General features: G+C 35.8%; 1 protein-coding gene and 1 long non-coding RNA gene across 2 annotated transcripts in view; one reads left to right on the forward strand and one right to left on the reverse strand.

The window, feature by feature from the left end:
* The first annotated feature begins 1639 nt into the window (after positions 1–1639).
* Positions 1640–15549, forward strand: IBSP (integrin binding sialoprotein). Its single transcript, XM_049630858.1, has 7 exons — positions 1640–1723; positions 4307–4374; positions 4456–4506; positions 4602–4679; positions 8591–8656; positions 13744–13914; positions 14512–15549. Exons 2-7 carry the CDS (start codon positions 4321–4323, stop codon positions 15046–15048), a joined length of 957 nt encoding a protein of 318 aa, XP_049486815.1. The 5' UTR covers positions 1640–1723; positions 4307–4320; the 3' UTR covers positions 15049–15549.
* A 3161-nt stretch (positions 15550–18710) lies between these two features.
* Positions 18711–22092, reverse strand: part of LOC125922916 (uncharacterized) — a 28363-nt gene continuing 24981 nt past the window's right edge. The window contains exons 2-3 of the long non-coding RNA XR_007457832.1: positions 21118–21236; positions 18711–19768 (exon numbers count right to left, since the gene is read on the reverse strand). This is a non-coding gene — a long non-coding RNA (uncharacterized LOC125922916). The remainder of the gene's footprint in view (positions 19769–21117; positions 21237–22092) is intronic.

Consider the following 22092-nt stretch of genomic DNA (forward strand, 5'->3'; position numbering starts at 1 on the left):
ATCAAGAACAAACCCCCAGTCTTTTCATTCGCAGTTCTCTACTCCTTTCATTATATCATAAGCTGTTAACATCTCACTGAATGATTATAATATACCAATTACTCTGCTAGGTATGATATGAGATATGGTCCCGCCACTCACAAAATTACCCAAGGCGTAAGTTCAGAAATCATCTTAGGCTTCTCCACTTCTCTTACTTTCACTAAGTCCTATCAATTTTATCTATTTGACATCTCTCTCATTTGTTCCATCCTTTCCACCCCCATGGCCCCTGCTTTAGTTCAGACCTTTGTCACACTGACTTCCTGAATCACTAGAAAAGTTTCTTGGAGCCCCACTCCTCCCTAACTATCTTGCTTTCCTCAACCCAGATCTGCCTTGTCAACAAAAGATTTTTCTAAGTTACAAATCTAAATATATTATTTCTCTGCGTTAACCCTTTGATATTTTCTTTTCCACAGTGGAATCCATACTCCTTAGTGCAACCTAGAGTCCCCTCCATCATCTGGTCTTTGTCTATTCAACCACCCTCATCTTCATGACTTCTACTCACTATATTCCAGTTTATTGAATCACTGAAGCCCTCTGAATGTGCCAACAAGGATCTATAGTGATTAAAAGTAGACTCTAGAAATAGACTTGACTTTGATCTCTATATTCCCCCATTTTCTAGCCATGCAACCCAGGACATACCATCTCTGTGCCTCACTTACCTCACTTGCAGAATGGGATAATCTAACTGAATTATTTTCTGTATGTGTGAGGGATGACTGAAATAGCACAGAAATAGCATGAGAGCACTCAGTAAATATCAGACAGTTTTGGTCTAATTATGTTCATTCATTTCTGTATCCTTTAAATCTATTCCTAAGAATGCTTTCCTTTTCTTTATTGATAACCTCTCCCTTATTGATAACCTAGCAAATTCCTATTCTGATCTCTAAATCTTGTAGATATTTTCATTGTTGTGTTTTACAGCTATAAGTCTGTCTCTCTATGAAACTGTGTAAATTTTAGACAGGGACCAGATCTTTTTTATATTTGGCTCTTCATGTCCTAGAACACTGGCTCTCCACTGTCCTGGTTCAGTGGAAAGCTCAATAATTCAAGATTTGGTAAACTGAACAAAATTTATGGGGTTGTTTTTAATTACAGCAATTTTAATTTATGAGTCACTGAAACATATTTTAGAAAAAATATATTGATATTAAAATATTAACTGTTCATCAGCTCCTTCACTTTATTATTTGATTTTTTTACTAAATTAATAATACAGGATTGTATCTGATGACAATAAGTTTCCTTTCCTTTCAACATACTGAAAACTTGTATGATTATAAAATTTTTAAATGGTTAAATCTTTTGCTATTTATTTTAATTCATATCTAGTGTATTATTATATATATATTCAGAACTCAAACTATTCATCTTCATCTTAACCTTCAATTAAATTCCACAATGCAAACCTCTTGGCACTAGAACCACATTTCATGTTTATTTAACTGAGCCCGTGTCTTGAAAAAGTGTTGAAGTTTGGGGGTTTTCTGGTGAGAATCCACATTCTGACATCACTTGCCCCTGACAGTGATTGGCTGTTAGAAGGCAAGGAAGAGTTTATAGCCAGTCACAGTAAGCAAATGAGTGAGTGAGAGAGCAGAGGAAATATTCAATCTGTGTCACTCACTCCTGTTAGCCTGTCTCCTCACTCCAGAACTGCAAAAGGGTAAGATTTAATATGACGACTTCATTTTCTTAAAATCGAACACTCCACATTTTAGATCTCTAGACGTGGCTTTGAATTTTTTATTTAAATGCTGATCTACTGCATTGTATAGAAGGTAATTTGTATGTAATTTAACACTGGCTTCTCATTAAACTAGTACCTCAGATTTTAGATTCTTTCCAAAAGGTTAAATTTATTAACCTATGCATGTAAATAAGTTTTTAATATTGTGCACGTAAACTATAAAACTACTTTCTATCTCTCCATCTCACAAATAACTGTTTCCTCATTCTGATGTATTCAAGATAAGCTGACTGAAATACTATTTTTCACTTCTAAATCTGCCTCAATGTAGGCAGACTTCTCCATAAATTATGCCTAATCTATACTTCAATTACATACAATATCTTTTCAATATGTTATATATCTGGTTTCCAAGTGTTAATATCCCGTAGCTCTAAAATCAGTATGGAAAAATACATCAACACTAGAGAAATAAATAATGCTGGTAGTTTATCATACTCTTCCCAATGAAAACTTATAATTAGATTTTCAAAACTATCCTTTAAGAATGTTTGAATTGTTGTCTGGGTTAGTAGTGGTCACTATAGACGTCTTTGTTTTTTATGAATCATAAAGTAAATAAAATGAAATTTATGTAGGCAGCCAATTGCTGCCTACATGAATCACTTGGTTCTTTTTATACTATTCGTACTATGTTTTCATCTAGTTGTTTTTATGCTTTGTTATGAGAAATTTATGTAATCAAAACCCTGTATACAGTTATATATACTTAAGTTTTAAGTTAAGACATTATAAATATTCCAACTCTTTTCATAAAGCTACAGAGTAATAATCTTCCCACTTGCTGGTGAGTCTGACCATGGGTGACAAAAGTTCGAAGTATTACTTAAGCACCCCAATAGCAATACAAACATCTTATACAGATAGGCCCCCTTTGGGGCAAAGCCTCTTTATCGTGGTGTGGTCACTAAGAATTTTACTAAAATTAGACAGAACTATGAGGAAGTATATAGGCATCAAAATCAGAAGACCCAGTCTGCCACAAATCGAGTGTGACTTAGGACCCAAGACACCTTCTTCAAGTTAAGTCTTATTCTGTGTAATGTTTTAGTGTCAGATACTCAGTAAGGATGCCATAAATTCTGGCTAATGACAAAATGCAAAATCAAACTTCAGAATACAGAATACATGGATTTCATACATTTTAAATATTACTTTTCCAAATGTGTTTATGGGGAAATTGCCACCACCATTACATATTGCTTCTAAAATGTTGCCAAAGCTGTCACTCTCAGTTAAGCACTCTCAGTTAAATGTATATGTCAGTGCAAGTGGATGGGTATTAGTAGACTTTCAGCTAAGTTTATTCAACCTCTATTAAAGTAGGATTTTATCAAATAGAATAAAACTAAAGTAGAATATGATTTCACTATCCCTCTCTTTTTACTTATGAGGAATCTATGTAGAAGTGAGATCTCTGTATGACTGCAAACCCCAGGACTGTGTGGGAACTACTCCCATTCTGAGAGTTGCATTTCAGAATCAATCCTTCCATAGCATTGACGTCTCCATGATGCCTATTGCCCTGACCCTGAAGAGCCCTTGATCCATCCTGTGATAGTCTCCCGCACTAGTGATGGAAAGCTTAAATGGTGCTGGAGAACAACCTAATTTGAGGAAATTTTCCCCTGATATCCCAAGGTGAAAGTCTGATGAGCTCTTCCCATAGAATCACTCTTAGACATGGCTGTTTGGTTTCACATGCTATGAGAATAGTATTTCACATATTATGGATTTCATACACTGAAAAAAAAAGAAAGTTTTTTTCTCTAAGGTAACCACAGGAAAACAGTTCCTATTTCTCATGTTAAAAAAAAACCTCATAGTTCAAAACCCGTTGTACAATCACTGATGTAAAAGCAATCATATAAATGTATTCAATTTTTACTTAGTTTTTAATTATAAACAAAACAGATCATATACTAACAATTCAATTCCTTAGCTGACATTCCTATGTCAATGATATTAGGAAGCCTCTTTGCTCAACGTGAAGTACACTAAGCATTCAAGCCCCTTACAGTAATGAAATGGTCTGCCACTGACAAATCACAGCAGATAGGTTAAAATCAAATATGGAGTGCTCCTAGGTGCCTCTGTCAGTTAAGAAAGAATCTGACTCTTGATATCAGTTCAGGTCATGATCTCACAGTCATGAGACTGAGCCCCCATGTCCCATGAGCTGGGCATTCTCTCTCACCCTCCCTCTCTGCCCCTCCCCTACTCCTTCTCTCTCTCTCAAAAGAAATAAAATTTAAAATAAATAGGTAGATAGATAGATAAAACCAAATATGGAATTCAAGATTATTTAAACAAAGTCAGTTTTCTACCACTTAAAAACAAAGAGGAACAATTTTGAAATAAAAGCCAGAAATTTGGTCTTAGTCAAAACTGTAACTGGACAGACACAAAAACCAATTAAATAGTTCTTCTAGTATGAGTAAAAAAAAGTTATACTCTTAGTTTTAATATATATTAACTTTACCACTTCATTAATTCCAGAAACATTCACCAAAATGAAGACTGCTTTAATTTTGCTCAGCATTTTGGGAATGGCCTGTGCTTTCTCAGTAAGTTCTGTATTAAAAACCTATAGTTATTTCCATTTTTGTCTTTTCATGTATGTAATGATTAAATGTTCTTTTAAACAGATGAAAAATTTGCATCGAAGAGCCAAATTAGAGGATTCTGAAGAAAATGGGGTAATTAATTTTAGCATACTTTCTTGGTCTGACTATACTTACTCTAGATTTATTGCATATTAAACATGAATATATTATTTACTCTGTTTATGCAGGTCTTTAAGTACAGGCCACGATATTACCTTTACAAGAATGCCTACTTTTATCCTCCTCTAAAACGATTTCCAGTTCAGGTAAGTATAAAAATTAATTTTCTTTCTCACCCATTATAATTTAAAGGTAATCAAATTTAACTACAAAATGCCAAAATTCAACTCTCACTAAAATTCAGCCAGAAAGACTTACTACAAAAAGTTTGTTTTTAATACAAAACAACTTATTCCTAAGTTCTCTTTTAAAGCAGAGATATACACACAGAGAATAAAACCATTTGGGCCCAGTCTAGAATGATATAATAAAAGCAAATACCTTGGTACATAGAGTTCAGGTATTTTGGCTAACACTGACAAAATGGACAACTTTACCAGTTGTTGACAATTAAGACAGTGATAAGGCCACTAACTGTCATACTATAGTTGAGTCAATACTGTCATACAGCTGTTTTAGACCTAATAATTTAGAGTCCTTTAATTGGTAAGGAAAAAATTGATTTCATAAACAGCAGAGACAATTTAAAATAACATTCGTGATTGCTGAGGATTTTCTGAACCTCTGACCTGTGTTGGTCACTAGAGCAGTATGCCAAGTATTGAAGCTTAGCTATAATGGAAGCATGGTTCAAAAACTGCAGAGGAAAGAGAAAAAATTCATGAAGTGAACTAAAAGCTTGTGAGAAAAACATCCTTAAAACTTATAAACAAAAAAGAAAATAACAAATACTAAAAATAAGAATTTCTCTTTTTATGGGTTACCGGCGAAGAAGGCCTTTGAAAACTGGAGGGTGTGGTATTGATTTAAAATATTTGACAAACCAGAATTGTGCTATTTTTATTACTATACGGTTTGGGTTCAGGGCACCAATTATGCACATCTGACCCAGGATTCCTGGGACACTAAGAGCAGTCAAGATGCTGAAAATGATGTCTCAGCACAGTGGCTTGGCAGAGCATCCTACCGTATGTTGGGCTAACCCATTTCCAAATCATACAATGATAGGAAATGATAATCTTAAAGTATTTATAGCACCACAATAATTATGGAATGTGTGTGGCCACAGAAATATGAGCATAGATGATACAAGAGTTGTGGGTTTTCAGAACTGTCTTCCATTCTTTGGTATACCTCAGGCCCACAAATAAACACTGCTCATTTAAATGTGTGCTTCATTCTCTTTTTTAAACTCAATGGAAATGGTAATAAATTTAAATTTCTGAATAGCTCCTCAATTTTTCTAAAATATCAGGTACTTAAGAGATATTCCCAACTATCAATTTTTGTAGAAATATAAATGTGATCCAATTAAAATATCTATAGCGAAAAGATATTAGGAGAGGTTATATTTTTCATTCCTGATAAATTCAAAGTTCAAAGATCTTTAGGTAGATCTTTAATATAAAAAATTTAGAGAAATTATATACAGATAAATTCATCTCAAATAATGTAGAATTTGTAAAATAGTTGTATTTAAAAAGTATCCAATAAAATGTATGCCCTAATCCATCAGTCTGACCTAGTATTTATGATCTATTCTCCTACTTGCAAAGTTTGATTCCCAGAATTTTCTCCCTTACATGTCTACTTATATATTTTCCATAGCTCTATGTTATTTATTCTCTTAAGTCTATCAAGTATTTGGTGCCCAGATTGTCATCACAAAATGCATTGGCTGTACCGGCTTTGAAATTAATGTTTTAATCAAACAAATATGTGTTTATATATAATCGTTTCTAAAATACCAACTTCCATGAAATATGTCATATTAATTTCAAAGCTGTCAACAATCTACCCATTGCTTATCTATCCGCTTAGCTATAGAGATGGAAGTATAAATAAGCTTAATACCCTAAGCATTTTTAATTGAGGAAACTGTTTCTTTCAGGATTCAAATATTATTTGAATTGTGTGTGAATTCTTAGAGGGCAGAAACTTTATATTTCTTTTATTGGACTTATCTTAGCTATCACAGTGCTTGACACAGGGAGACTGCCTATGTTTCCAACTTCATCTCTTACTACTATCCTCATTCTCAAAACAATGTCTGAAATGTAATTTGGGGATTGAATAAATGGGAGTGATAGAAGCTGAAAGGAGTAATGGTAAAATATACATACATACATATATGTGTCATATATATATTTGACTTCCAGAAGAATATGACTTCGTTAAAAACTGGAAATAAAGCATAAATGAAAGAAAGGAAAAAAGAAAATGCCAAGGTTTCAGGGGATTTCATGAAGTTTTAAAATTGTTCTCACTGCAGACACTAACTGAAGAGTGGTTGGGATAGCAAGAAGGCTAGAGGTGAGGAAACCTATAAAAAGATTCAAACACTCCCACTGAGACAAAATGCATTGCAGAAATATGCTGCCCTCTCTATTAACTAACAAACAGAAATAGTTTACATGTAATATTATGTTTTGTTCACCCTCTGGGCTAGGAAAGCACAACCCTTAAGGTCATGGTAGTGGAAGAGCAGATGTAATTATTCTCTTTTCCACCCAAGGTTAGTTATTCTTGGCTCAAGAGGACAAATAATTCTCTTTTCTTGGGTGGATGGCATGGCCACGTGAAGAATGAGCCATACAGGGACAGCCCTGAGCAGGACTGACACACGAGTGCTTCCTCATATCTGATCCCTAATCCTGAGGTTCTTCTGCATCTCTGTTTTCTAACACCCAGAGTGCTTAATTGGATCATCAGAATCAAAACTAAGATTTTCAGGGCAGATAATGACAGAATCTTGGGGCACCTGGGTGGTTCAGTTGGTTAAGTGCCAGATTTCGGCTCAGTTCATGGTCTCACAGTTCGTGGGTTCAAGCCCTGCGTTGGGTTCTGTGCTGACAGGTCAGAGCCTGGAGCCTGCTTTGGATTCTGTGTCTCCCTCTCTTCCTGCCCCTCACCCGCTCACGCTCTCTCTCTCAAAAATAAACATACATTAAAAAAATTTTTTTTTAAATGACAGAATCTTAAGTTGGGTATCCATTTATCTACCTGGTGCCATTAGGGGTAGTTGCAGAAAAAGAGGGAAAATTCAATTTATCATTGGAAGATAAAAAGTCTCCTCTGTTTTAAAGTCTCGGTAAGAGATGTTTAGGTTTATATTTCCTCTTAAAAAGTAGCAAAGCTCATTAACTTATAATTATATTTTTATATACAGACTCCTTGGTTTAAAATGTTCTCATTCAATATTGAGCACTTCAGAGGCACGGCACTCTGTAATTTTCCTAAATGAAGTGAATTAATTTTGCTCTTATATAATTTTTACCTCATATATATAAAATCCCATTTATATATAGAGGGGGGCTTATTTTATGGATTAGCTTTAATTAGACTGAAAGATACTAAAAATTATATGCAAATTTAATTTCAAGTCAAATTCTAATTTAAATTCATCAGGAGAGCTCATTATTTAAGAGAACCATTCAGTAACAACTTTTATTTCATAACAACCCTAATCATCATTTCATTTATATTTTATAAAGGAAATAAAACAATGTGATCTGTGTGTTAGTTCATTTGCCTCGAACTGTTGGAGAAATCAAAACAGCTCTGGGCTTGATTCCTTCTCTGTAAAATAAATTGAATCAGATAGTCATCTTGTCCTTGCAGACATAGGCAATTCCATGATTCATTGTTCTAGTTTTTATATACAAAATGTTTTAACATATTTCCTATGCTTTTGGGGTTGAAATGCCTACCTCATTTCATATCTTGATTATAAAGCACCTGTTTCTCTCCAACCTCATTTTATATATTCCCAATCTCTTCATATCTTTTTCTCAGATTCACATGAGAACTAAATTCACATGAGAAATAAATCAAGATGGCAATACTAATTAGTTTCAGTAAATATTTGTGAATATTTTATCTTAATTCAATCAGCAGGAAATCTCCTTTTGTGTTGAATGTATGTGTACCTATATATGTACCCATATATTCATATATGTATGAATTCATATATATATAGATGTATTTTTTTTTTTAGAGCAGTAGTGACTCATCTGAAGAAAACGGAGACGGTGACAGTTCAGAAGAGGAGGAAGAAGAAGAGGTAAGGAATTTCTGCAGGATTTTTCAAAACAAACCAGGCAGCATGAAAACAAATAGGAAACTAGTCTACTGTAGTCTGGACTTAGCAAACAAGCCATTGCCAGTTTACCAACTACCCACAGTCTTCTATTTTGGACAAGGAGAATATTATTTAAATTAGAATAAACTAAAATGACCTGTTTAAAATGCTACTGCATTTGGCGTTCAAGTTACCTATAAGTGGTGCACAAAAACAAAAATGTCTCCGTTATAAGTTGGAAGAAATGTACATTCTGATAAAAAGAAAAGGGAGGATCATTTATATTTAGGTGGATAGTGCAGGATGGTAAAAGACAAGTACCTAAACTCAGTGCAATACTTGTTTTAGGGACTGAACTTAAGCTCAACTTACTAAGTGGGTAGTATATGAAAAGCTAATCTTATATCCTCTACAATATTATTATGATTCATCTGTTTTTCTTGACCAAGTATGGTTATTCTTTTAAATGGGAATTGCATATGTCATTTTGTCTAAAAATAAAATTTATGGTCTTACATAAAGGCAAATATTCAAGATGTATAAGTACATATAGTACTACATATTCTATACATAGTCCTCCATAGTACCTCAAATTAGTGTAGTTCACAGCTAAAATTCATCTGTATACCTTGGAAATTGTGCTAACCTGTTTATAACTGACACTCTTGCTCAAGAAAACATACTAATTAGGTACATTTTCCTGGATAGTCAATTATAGCTATCCACTGCTTTGGGGACCTTCTAAATTCAGGTATTCTTAAGTGCTATTTATGAAGGGGCAATGACAGTCAAAAATGGATCATGGATAAACATCTGCTATCTTGAAAACAAAATGGTACGGGAACTTTAAAAGTGACAAATAATTCGTTTGATTTTATTTTTTTAACCATAAAAGTATCATTTCCAGTACTATAATTTACCCTAATAGCTTAAGGGAAGACCTTACAAGAATACCAAGCCAGTACCAGGAAAAATGCCACCTACTAAATCCCACAAAATTTTGCCAGGAGTTCCATATAGTAATCTTACACAAGAACTAAGCTGGGGTAATCTATTTAACTACAGCTCTTTGCTGTACAGTGATTGCAAAATTGCTTTGCCAGGTAGATTTCCCAATTAGACTGCATACCTTTTGGCAATAGTTCTTCATTTGTTATGATGGAGGTTGAGGATCGAGGACAGTAAGGTTTAAAAACTATGATGAAATCACACATGCTCAAAATTTTGTCAACAATCTCTGAACATTTACTATCCTCCCAAAACTTACCTGCAAACTCCTAACGACCCAGAGGGCAAGAGACCATAGGTTTCATCTCCAGTTTGGGGAAAAACAGACTGTATCCTCCTTATAGCTCCTCACACTGCTTAGCACAGTTTCTTCTACGATATATGGTGCCCAAAAAATATTTGTGGTTTAGTTTTGAAAACTTCGGAGGAATAAATACTCCAAACATCATTCATTAAAAGTGATCATAGAAAAGTGGATACATAAATCCGAAGGCTTCTATCATGAAGAGATTCTAGAACTTCCTTTTTCCCCATTTCTTCCCTAAAATTTCATTGGCAATTCAGGTTAAATACATAGAGTCTCCAGGAATGGTATTCACATTAGAGGGTGCTTAGGCATATTTTCCATCTGATGATGATCACAGTTTTTTTTCCATTTCTAAACTATTCAGCCTCACTTTAAAAAAAAAACTTTATAAAAATATAATATATACAACACAATTATCATATGTATACAGACCGTTGAAATTTCAGAAATTGAACACACAGTTTCAAAAAGCACCCATATCAAAAAGCAGCATATGCTCTGTGTTCCATTTTACTCATTAACCAAACCCACCAAGAGCAACTGTTATTTTGAATCCTAACAGTTTTCACCCATTTTTGCATATTATAAAAATAGAATCATGTATCATATACTCTTTTTTTGCGTGGCATCTTCTACTCCCAACTTCAAAAGTTAATCCATATCGTTCTACAGCTCTAAGTCATTCATTCTCATTGTGAGTATCTTATGAAGTGAATATACCACAATGTATTATGCTTTTGTTGATGGGCCTTTGGGGAAGTTTCCAAGTTTGGGCTATACCAAAGAGAGCTGCTATGAACATTCTAGTACTCCTTCTGGTGAACACATGCATTTATTTCTGGAGGCCAAAAGGTATGCATATGTTCAGCCTAAGTAGATGTAACCAAAGCAAATGCACTGTGATCTCCCTCTATTAGTATATCAGTTACTCCATGTTCTCACCAACAGTTGTGTCTTTCAGCCATTTTAGCCAGTCTAGTGGGTTAATAACAGTTTTAAAACATTAATACTAATTTTTCTATTCAAAAAGATATTTGAAGTTAATACCCATCAACAAACTGACCTGTTTTCCTTCTTAATTCATTGCAACATCATATCCTTAAAGAAAGTATCTATCATGGGAATCTACCCCCAAAACCAAGAGCACACTGTACACACTGTATATTAGCCAATTTGACAATAAATTATATTAAAAAAAAAAAGAAAGTATCTAGAAAAGAAAGGGCATTGTAGGAGAAAATGTAGAACTTCATGATTTGAGAGTCTGGATCTTTACTCATGACCTTGCCACTAGTGAACCACCATCTATTTGACCTCATGTGAGCCATTTATCTCATTGGACCTCAGGTTTTTCACGTGTAAAAAGATGGTACAGGACCCAAATTATATGTTCTACTCTAAGAATCTTTCCTCCTCCTGCCCTGAAAGATTTAGTCTGTTGGAATAAAGCATAAACATGAATAAATAAACAGTATGGTGTTTGTGGGATATTTGACACAATTGGCTTAAAGACTGTTTAGGGGTGGACTCTAGTAGCCCCAAGAGTTTATTGAAACATCGGAATTTACAAATTTGATGAAACAAACATATTCTTCTTTAGCCACTCTATTTTAGTAATAAGGCAAGCTAAACCTGGGTTGTGTTTATTTTTTTTCTTTATATAAACATTTTTTTCTTCTACCACTTTGTTTTGAAAGCTGTGCATTATCTTTTTTTAAGTGTTTATTTAAATTCCAATTAGTTAATATACAGAGTAATATCAGTTTCAGGTATATAATAAACTGATTCAATACTTCCATACAACACCTGATGCTCATTACAAGTGCACTCCTTAATCTCAGTCACCTATATAACCCATCCCCTCACCAATCTCTCCTCTGGTAATCATCAGTTTCTTCTCTATGGTTAAGAGTCTGTTTCTTGGGTTGCCTCTCTCTCTCTTTTTTTCCCCCTGTGCTGGTTTGTTTCTGAAATTCAACATATGAGTGAAATCATATGATATTTGTCTTTGACTGACTTATTTCAGTTGGCATAATACTCTCTAGCTCCATTCATATTATTGCAAATGGCAAGATTTGATTCTTTTTCATAGCTGTGTGTGTGTGTGTGTGTGCGCGCACACACACACACACATCACATCTTCTTTATCCATGTTTTAAAGTCTTAAAACTTATCTTAATGTCATCATCTAAAGAGATTAGATACACTGAAATGAATTCAATTTTCCAGTACTTATTTAAAGTAAATAAACTCTCTGTATGAATTCCTGACTTTTTTAAATGTTTATTTATTTTTGAGAGAGAGAGAAAGAGAGAGAAAGAATATCCGAAGTAGGCTCCAGGCTCTGAGCTGTCAGCACAGAGCCTGTGTACGGCTCAAACCCACGAACTGTAAGATCATGACCTGAGCTGAAGTTGGATGCTTAACTGACTGAGCCACCCAGGCTCCCCTGAATCCCTGACTTTTAATATTAGCTATGAATCACATCGGGAGATTAACTCAATTAACAAATAACTGCCTGACAACATAAAGGCAAAGAATAAAATGTTCAATAAGGTTATATAGTAAGATTAGTAAGATTATAATAAACATTCACTTGAGGAGTGTTAATTTTTTTAAAAAATCATGCAATAACATAATATAACCACTAAAAATTTCTTGGAGTGTTTAGCTTCTTCACTGCACAGAAAAATTGATTGTGTGTCAAATGTCTAAAATCTTCTGAATATTGCATACAACACAAAATTGGCTTATATACTGCCAGATAAATTTTGAATTAAATATGGTTCTTTTCTCTAAATACACTTGAAAGCAAATGAAATATATTCACTTCTTTTTGGTAGTAAATAAGAAATGCAATCAATTTGTTTGAAGAGGGGGATTTCCATAAAAATTCCTTTCTGAAAAAATATCCTAGGTGTAGTGTGAACAATTCACATAAATCCTCTTCCTCAACAAAAACATCATAGTGCATTAGAAAGGGCTGGGGTTTTTTGTTTTTTTATTAGAAAGATACAGCTTCATCATGCATAAGACCTTAAGCAAGTTATTTAGCTTTTCTGAGCTCACTTTCCCTTTCCAATTTTTTTTTTAATGTTTGTTTATTATTGAGAGACAGAGAGAGACAGAACGTGAGCAGGGGAGGGGCACAGAGAGAGGGAGACACAGAATCTGAAGCAGGCTCCAGACTCTGAGCTGTCAGCACAGAGCCCGACGCGGGGCTCAAACTCACAAACTGTGAGATCATGACCTGAGCCAAAGTCGGACGCTTAACTGACTGAGCCACCCAGGCGTCCCTCACTTTCCCTTTCTAAAGAGAACAATAATCCTACCTTACAAGGCTGCTATAAGGAGTAACAGGTATAAGTTCTCAGCTTATTTGTCAGCAAATGTAAGCATTTATTTACTACCATGTTATAATAGTATTGGTAAGACTTTAAGAGCCTAAAGCCTATAGAATAAAATACCATGTAGTCAGATATGCTGAAATTATTACACAAACATTTTTGAATTGATAAAATAGAATACAGAAATATCTAAAACAGACTATAGTGACATGAGTAGAATGAAATAACTCTGAGTTGAGTTCTAAGAAGTGAGAAGTGCAAATGTCATAAGAGGAAGCAGAATTGTTAACATTAGGTGATGAGTTGGCTAAGGAATACGTTTTTCTCAGTAATGGCTCATGACTCCAATAAATTTTGAGTTTTCTTCCAAATAAACTAACTTTTCTTGCTCTGGATATCTTTACCAGGAAGCTTCAAATGAAGAAGAAAACAATGAAGAGAATGCAAATTCTGATGAAAATGAAGATGAAGAATCTGAGGCTGAGAACACCACCCTTTCTGCTACACCTGGCTATGGAGAGGAGACCACACCTGGAACAGGGAACATAGGTTTAGCTGCAATCCAACTTCCCAAAAAGGTAATAATTCCTCAAAAATGTTAAATCTGATTTCATTTCTTTACTGAAATCTAAGGTTAGCTTGACACTATACACAGGTGTTCTACATTACCTTCATTAACTCATTGAAAAAGCAAGAGCAGGTTCAATTTCCCTGTTTACAAGTAAGGAAATATCTTTTCCCAGGCAAATTCTCTTCCCATGTTATTACACTGACTTTCCACATTATAACAGAAGACTAAGGACAAGCATCTTGGCAATGGATAAAAGGTCCTGAAAGATACCACTGCATTTCAGGGAAGAGGATTCCAAGACAGACAAAGTGAATAGCAAAGCTATGGGAAGCATCTCCCACAAGGAAAGCTTATTTATCAAGTACATTTTCTCTATCAAAACCCAATGACGAAAGTACTAATTCTGAATTTCTAAAACACCCATCAAAGGTACTAGTTCTGAATTTTTAAAACACTCACCAATTCTTTTGTAAGTTAAACTGGCTTCAATTCAAAAATACATCTGAAACAAGGCTGTAGGTACAGCCTGTGTTGGATGAAATAATGGTCTTAAGTTTTTACATTTTCACACCAAATCTGGATCCTTTTAAACTTTTCCTTACAGGCTGGGGATACAAAAAAGGCTACAAAAGAGGAGGAAAGTGATGAAGAAGAAGAGGAAGATGAAGAAAATGAAGAAAATGAATCAGAAGTGGATGAAAATGAACAAGGCATAAACAGCACCAGCACCAACAGCACAGAGGTAGAAAATGGCAATGGCAGCAGTGATGGAAACAATGGAGAAGGTGAAGAAGAAAGTGTCACTGAAGTCAATGCAGAAGGAACCACAATGGCTGGAAGGCAGGACAATGGTGGCTCCACGACTACAACCTCTCCAAATGGTGGATTTCAACCTACAACCCCACCACCAGAGCTCTATGGGACCACCATCCGACCATCTAGGGAAGCCACCACCACTGGATATGAGGAAGAGTATGAACAAACAGGCACCAATGAATATGACAATGGATATGAAGTCTATGAAAACGAGAATGGAGAACCTCGTGGCGATAATTACCGAGCCTATGAGGATGAGTACAGCTACTATAAAGGGCGCAGCTATGACAGCTATGATGGTCAAGATTACTACTACCACCAGTGAAAGTCCAGCCTTGGATGAATTCATTCATTCTGGCATTTTGTGTGGCTACCATTTTCAAAGTTCAACTCAGGAAGGTGCAATACAACAAATGTGCATATTATAATGTGGAATGGTGCTACTGTTCCAAAGTAATTTTCTGTAATTGCTTCTGCGAGTAATGGGCTTCTTGTTGCTTTTCCCTGGTATGTTATTGAAGGGTTATTATAAATCAGGGCCATTTATCAAGTGGTAAACCAATCCATGAGATTGAGTTCAATTAAATGTTTGGAGGTTGTAGTTCTATAAATATTTTTTTAACGTATTTGCACTATTAATTGCTAAAACATACTTTTCATGCAAGAAGTGCTTCTATGTATTGGCATTAATGACACTATAAACGAAATATGTAGTTCTTTAATCACACTGCCTATCCAACTCTGTATATTGTGTTTAATTATCATCTTCATGTATGTTTATGTGACCTTTATGTATATTCTACCTATGGGTTTTATCATAAATAAAAAATGCAATCTTCCATATCTTATAATTAAGGAAAAAATGAGAGATTCAGAACTGAAAAATATGAGACCAGTGGGGAATAACTGAGCTAAAGGATAAAAGCTTATTTCTACTATGCTTTAAAACTCAGAAGAACTAGAAGTATTCTATCATGGATAAATCAACATAACTAATATTTTGACATGCTTGCGGGCATGGTCAACCATACACATCAGGAGAAGAAATGGCTTTTATTAGAGTTGCCAGATTTAACAAAAATATAGGGTACCTGGTTAAATTTGAATTTCAGATAAACAATGAAAAACTCCTTAGTAGAAGTAAGTATGCTCCGTGCACAATTTGACCTCTGTGAACTATTTGGGACATATTTATACTAAATAAATCATTATTTATCTAAAATTCAAATTCAATGGAATATCCTATTTCATATCTGGCAACCCTACTCCTATTTGATTTAGGTTTTAAATGGGGTAGGGAATGGATGCAGTAGAAAACTCTCTCTCTCTCTCTCACACACACACACACACACACACACACACACATCCACACATATGCACACATCCACATACAAACACATACACACACACACACACCAAAGAGGGCTGGTATGCAAAGCCTTAACTACAATTCATACTTTAAACCTGAAAGCAAATATACTGAAGAAAAGTTGATAATGGTAAGGAGTAAGAATACAAACATCATTCATCTTTTTATTTATTCACTTACAAGATGCACTGAACACTTGTTATTGGACCAGATAATGTTTAGACATTGGGCATATGGAAATGAAGAATCCAGTCCTCAAAGTGATTTTAGTCTGACAGCTAACAGTTATAAGGCATTACATGCACCAATTGTCTCTTCTTTTTTATTTAAAAAAATTTTTTAATGTTTATTTATTTTTGAGAGAGAGACAGAGCATGAGCAGGGGAGGGGCAGAGAGAGAGGGAGACACAGAATCTGAAGCAGACACAGAATCTGAAGCAGGCTCCAGGCTCTGAGCTGTCAGCACAGAGCCCAATGCAGGGCTTGAACTCATGAACTGCAAGATCATGACCTGAGGCAAAGATGAACACTTAACCAACTGAGCCACCCAGGTGCTCCTCCTAACTCTTTATTTTGAAAAATTCTAAGCCTTTGGAAAAATTGGAAAGCTAATACATGAACAGCCTTATTATAACTTTCACCTAGGTTAATCAATGGTTAAAACATTTTGCTATATTTACATTAGCTCTATTTCTGTGTGCCTTTCTTCATTATACAAACTTCTCTGCCAAACCATTAAAGGGTTTAACATCATGATGCTTCACTCCTACATATATCAGCATTTAGTATAAAAATAAGAAATTCTCCTAGACAGCCACAATACCATTCTCATTCTCAGGAAACTAAACACTGCTATGAGAGCATTTTGTAATACACAGACCATATTCAAATTTTCCCAATTATTCTAATAATATCATTGATTATTAACTCAGTTAATCTCCACAAAACTCTATCAGGTAGGTATGTTTGTTCTCCCCCATTTTATTGATGAAGGAACTGAGGCACAAAGAGAGACACAGACACAGCTTGCACAAGGTCACAAGTCACAAAGCTGAGGGTAAAACAAAGCAGACTTGCTTTAGAATTTTTGCTCTTTACCATTATGTTACACTCCTTAGTGTGTATTTATCAGTAATGGATGTTGAGCTATAAGTGAGTAGGAAATCTCTAATGATGAGAACACTGCTGAAATATGAGCTTTGTTCTATATCACAATTATCTTAGAACCAGCCATGTTTTATGACTTGAGCCCTAAAGAATGTTTTCAAAGCAAGGATCTTCACACATTTTTGGTATGTTTTTAGACAGCTTGGTATTGTGGAAAGTGCATGAGCTCTAGAGTTAGATGGGCTTGAATAACGGTGTTATTGAGAGTAAATTAATATCCTTCTCTAGACTTCCTCACCTCATCTCCCACACATGGAGTATACTCAGTAGGTTGCTGTTCAGAGTCCAACATGTTAATGAAGTGCTCAGGATCATCATCTCTCTCCTCTCCACTCCCCATCCTTTCTCCATCTTAACACTTAGGTACATCTGACTGTTATAGACTTACCTGGTCTTTTAGAACATTTTTTTTCTTACCCTAATGCATCTTTGTAAGCAAAAGCTTTTTTTTTTTTTTTTAACGTTCATTTATTTCTGAGACAGACACAGAGCATTAGTGGGGGAGTGGCAGAGAGAGAGGGAGACACAAAATCAGAAGCAGGCTCCAGGCTGTCAGCACAGAGTCCGACGCGGGGCTCAAACTCACAAACCGTGATCATGACCTGAGCTGAAGTCGGTCGCTCAACCGACTGAGCCACCCAGGTGCCCCTGAAAGCAAAAGCTTTTGATAAGAGTGACTCCTTGGGAACAGTGGGAACAGTGTAATCAATACTTATTAGACAATATAGGTAATTTTTACTATTTATTTGTGACTTACTGTCACAAACTACCTCAATATATCAATAGAATCATCAACTCTTAGAGTTGGAAAGGATCTTTGAAATCTGTGAATTATTTACCAATATGTCAAAGTTATTCATTTTTTATAGCAAAATTGGTTAATCTTTTCTTTTATGGTTTCTCACTTTGCTTCTGACATATGTAATGGGGGTGTCTGCTCCATCCTCTTCTACCTCAGGGATTTGAGCTAGCCCACTTTAATGCCACCACTGCCCCAAACATCGAAGAGTTTCCTTTAGACTAGTAGGGGATTTTTCACTCAGAGAAGGCAGCAGAGGAAAGATTCACAGCCTAGCCCAGACACCAACATGAGTGTGTATTCATATGGTGAGGCCTACAGACAACTAAGTACCCAGGGCCTAGATGAAGGCAATATGGTGTTCCTGGATGAAGACCAGAGGGTAGGTTGATGACAGCTGTGATTTACCATGGCTCCTAGGCATCCCAACAATGCCCCTTTACAGTAGTTCTCTCAGTAGTATCATGCAAAATTTTCTTCATGGAAGGTCCCCTCTTCAATGTTTCCTGCTTAGGATCACAGTAGAGTTCCCACCTCCTTCTGCCATCCTAACTAGCTAGCCTCCCTGGCCTCTTGCTTCAAATTCCCTTCACCTTCCCACCAATAGCTCTATTTTCTGTATTCCCTGATAGTACCTATTTGGTGATCCATCTGGCAGATGATGAAAATCCAAATTATTAGGAAAAAGGGGGAACATTTTTATTCCTCCCAGGGAAAGACCATCCTTCCCCTGAGAAACAGTCAAATGACCCCTCTAAATAGAGAAAAGATATAAAGTTAAATAAGTTATGCTTGTATTTGAGGGAAAAATCAAGTTGTATATTTATAATCTCCTATCCACAAAAAATTCTTTTGCTGCTGTTAAAATGTAGAAACCAGTCTGTAGCAGTGGCAAAGCTCATAGATGACCATAATATCTGTTCTCCTTTCTCTGAGTAAGAGAACCCAGGTTTTTAAGCTGGACCTGTGGCTACAGAGTAAATTCCAATTTCTTTCACTCTCATTGGAGCTACATGTGGTTATTCAAGTTCTGGCCATGTATACCTTGAATGTGTACAATTTCTTGGTTGTCTCCCTAAAGAGAAGTATTATTCTCTTCCCCTTTCTCCAAATTCTCTCTTCTACTGGCGAAATTCAACAATGATGGTGAGTCATCTATGACAGTGTGCATGAAGCAATAATCCACGGATGGCAAGGTAACGAGATAGAAAAGTCTACACCATACCAACCCTGGACATCTACCTCTACAAATAAACTGTTTTCTTTTAGCCTCTATGATTATGGATCTCTGTTATTTACATGCAAATTACATCCTAACTCAGTAGTTCTCAAAGTATAGTCATCAGATCAGCGCCTCAGCATCAGAAATGCAAATTCTGCAGCACCACCCAAGACCAACTCAATGAAAAGTTCTGGGAGTGGACAGGTGATTCTTATACACCTCAAAGTTTGAGAACCACTATTTTGATTAATATAGTAGCTAATGCTTATTATACACTTATTGTGTGCAAGTTCTATTCTAAGCATTTTACATATATTACCTCACTTAATTCTCACAATTACTAAAAATCTACTACATTTTACAGGTAAGGAAATGGAGTTACAGAGACATTTGGTAACTTGCCTGAGATGATGCAGCTGGTAAGTGGAGGAAAAGAAACTGCTCCAAGGTCCACATCCCATATATCTCTCACAGCTTCCAAGGTCACCCTGTTAAGATAAGTGAATTTAACTGGGAATCAGAAGACTAAGTTTTAGATAAGAGTACATATAACAAACCTAATGATGTTTTTACTCCTTTGTCTTTTGGGGTTAATAAGAACATGTAATTTTACAGGTTTCACATCATGCTCAGGTGATCAAAGAAGGATTTCTTTGAGAACAGAGACGGTTCATAAATAAGGAAAATATCCTTTCATGCTGTTGTGAAAATAGGACAACACTTTGTCCCTTGTCATGCTGTCAGGCACTCCCTCCAAAGGCAGTGTGAATCGTAACAGGGCCATGAGGATCTCAGCTACAGCTACTAGGTTTGCATGTCACAGTTCCATGGATTCAGCCAGAAGGAAGATAATGACTTCAAATAGAGTCAAACAGTTTATTACTTTTACAGAGAGCAAAAGCAGGATCATCAAAGTATCAGATCTCTGTATTTCTCATCCCATAGGATGACACTGAACCAGCGTGGTCAGATGACAAACAACATCAGTAGTAGGTCATTCTGCTATTGAGGAGCCACTCTCACCTATGGCCAAGCAGAGAGACTTACAAAGAAATCTGCAGTTGAGCCCCAAAGGGTTAGAGGCTGAAAGTCCTATGCTCAACTGAAACTATGGAGATGGATGAGAAATGGCCTTCTGACCAACTCCCACTAGTTGGAAAGGTGGGAGAGGAACTGCTTCTGGCATTTCTGCACCAGGCTGCTCATTGCTCCTTGCTCTAGGAGGAATCACAGGGCACCAGGCCAACATTCAGGTAGACTGCACGTGGTGCATATGGAGACATGCCCGGTTGTCAGGAAGTGGCCACAGAGCTCTTCCCCTACACACCTCTTCTAGAACCCAAGGTTAGGGAGGCTTATGAGTTTCTTGGACCATTTTAAAAAGGCCGGCCACACAGGGGAATTTGGATAAGCTTACAAAGGGCATGAAGAAGATTACTTCTGCAAGATGATGCCTGGCAGCCATGTGGGCCCTCACCAGGCAATGGTATGCTGAAAGTGTTCTCAGCATAGGCCACACTTTGGGGGTGGATGGTCTATGGTTACTCGTGTGGCCAGAGGGCAGCTGCTTCTTCGAAATGACTCTGTCCCTCTCCCTGTGGTCATTCTAGGTCTCATTCCCTCATTTCAAGTCCTCCTTATTTCCTTCATCATGATGCCTCAGTCAATATCCTCCCCAGCTGGCAGTCAGGTAATCCATATTTAATCTGTGGGAGCACTGAATATCACCCATGCCCCGTTTTCAATTTATTATTGTGACTTATTCTACACCCTGTTTCTTTCATGGCTGACCCTGTTGATTTTCTACTACGTTTTCTTCTCTTCACAAAATTCTCACCTTACAGAACTAAAGCTTTGCTTTCAAAATAATTGTTTCTAGAAGCTTCAAGAGCCACTCTCTCTTTTTTCTTTTTCTTTCTTTCTCTTTCATTCATTCATTCATTCAAGAAACTATTCCTAAAATGAAAAAAAAAAAAAAAACTTTGACTTTCTTTCCATTTGGATTCCTTTCATAAAAAAAAAAACAAAAACAAAAAAACAACATAAAAGCAAATAAATAAAAATAAACCAAGTCTATACCTGGGCAAAGTGAATCTCTCTGAATGACCAAGAGAATAAATAACTAAAGTGGGAGAAAAGCAGAAAAAGGTAAACACACTTTTTTGAAAAGGATAATCTAATGTCAGGAAATAGGAGTCTCACTTTAAAAAAGGAATCAATACTAGTTAAAGGGAAACCATGAAGCAATCATTCAGACCTTTTGTTTATCCATGTGCAAATATTTGTAAAAATTTTCTGTCCTTCTATCCTTAAACTATTCAGTGGGTTAAAAACTCATTAACTGTTTTTGTTGGTCTAAGAATAAAAGCTGCCAGGCAAATTACTCTGTTTTTTCTCAGGTTTCTCCCCTTGAATTTTATGACTCCGAGAGTCAAAAACGTAAGACCCCCATCAGTGTATACAGAACTTGTCTTATCTCTTTTTAAAATATAAATTCAACCTTCACTATATTAGTCAGGGGTCAATAAACTTTTCTGTAAACAGAAGTCAGTAAGCCTTTTCTGTAAAGGACCAGATAGTATTTTTGTAGTCTCTATGGTTTCTGTCACAACCACTCAAATCTGCCATTGCAGCAATAGCAGCCAGAGATGTATGTGAACAAACAGACATGGCTGTGTTCCAATAAAACCTTATTTGTGGTGATGGAACAGATTTGGCTCACAGCCCATAGATTGCTGACTCCTATTTTACATGATTATATAAAGTCATAACCATGAAGAACTGCTTAATTTTAAAATTTAGCTACTGTTAA

This window comes from Panthera uncia, chromosome B1, assembly GCF_023721935.1.
Source record: "Panthera uncia isolate 11264 chromosome B1, Puncia_PCG_1.0, whole genome shotgun sequence".
Classification (NCBI taxonomy): Eukaryota; Metazoa; Chordata; class Mammalia; order Carnivora; family Felidae; genus Panthera; species Panthera uncia.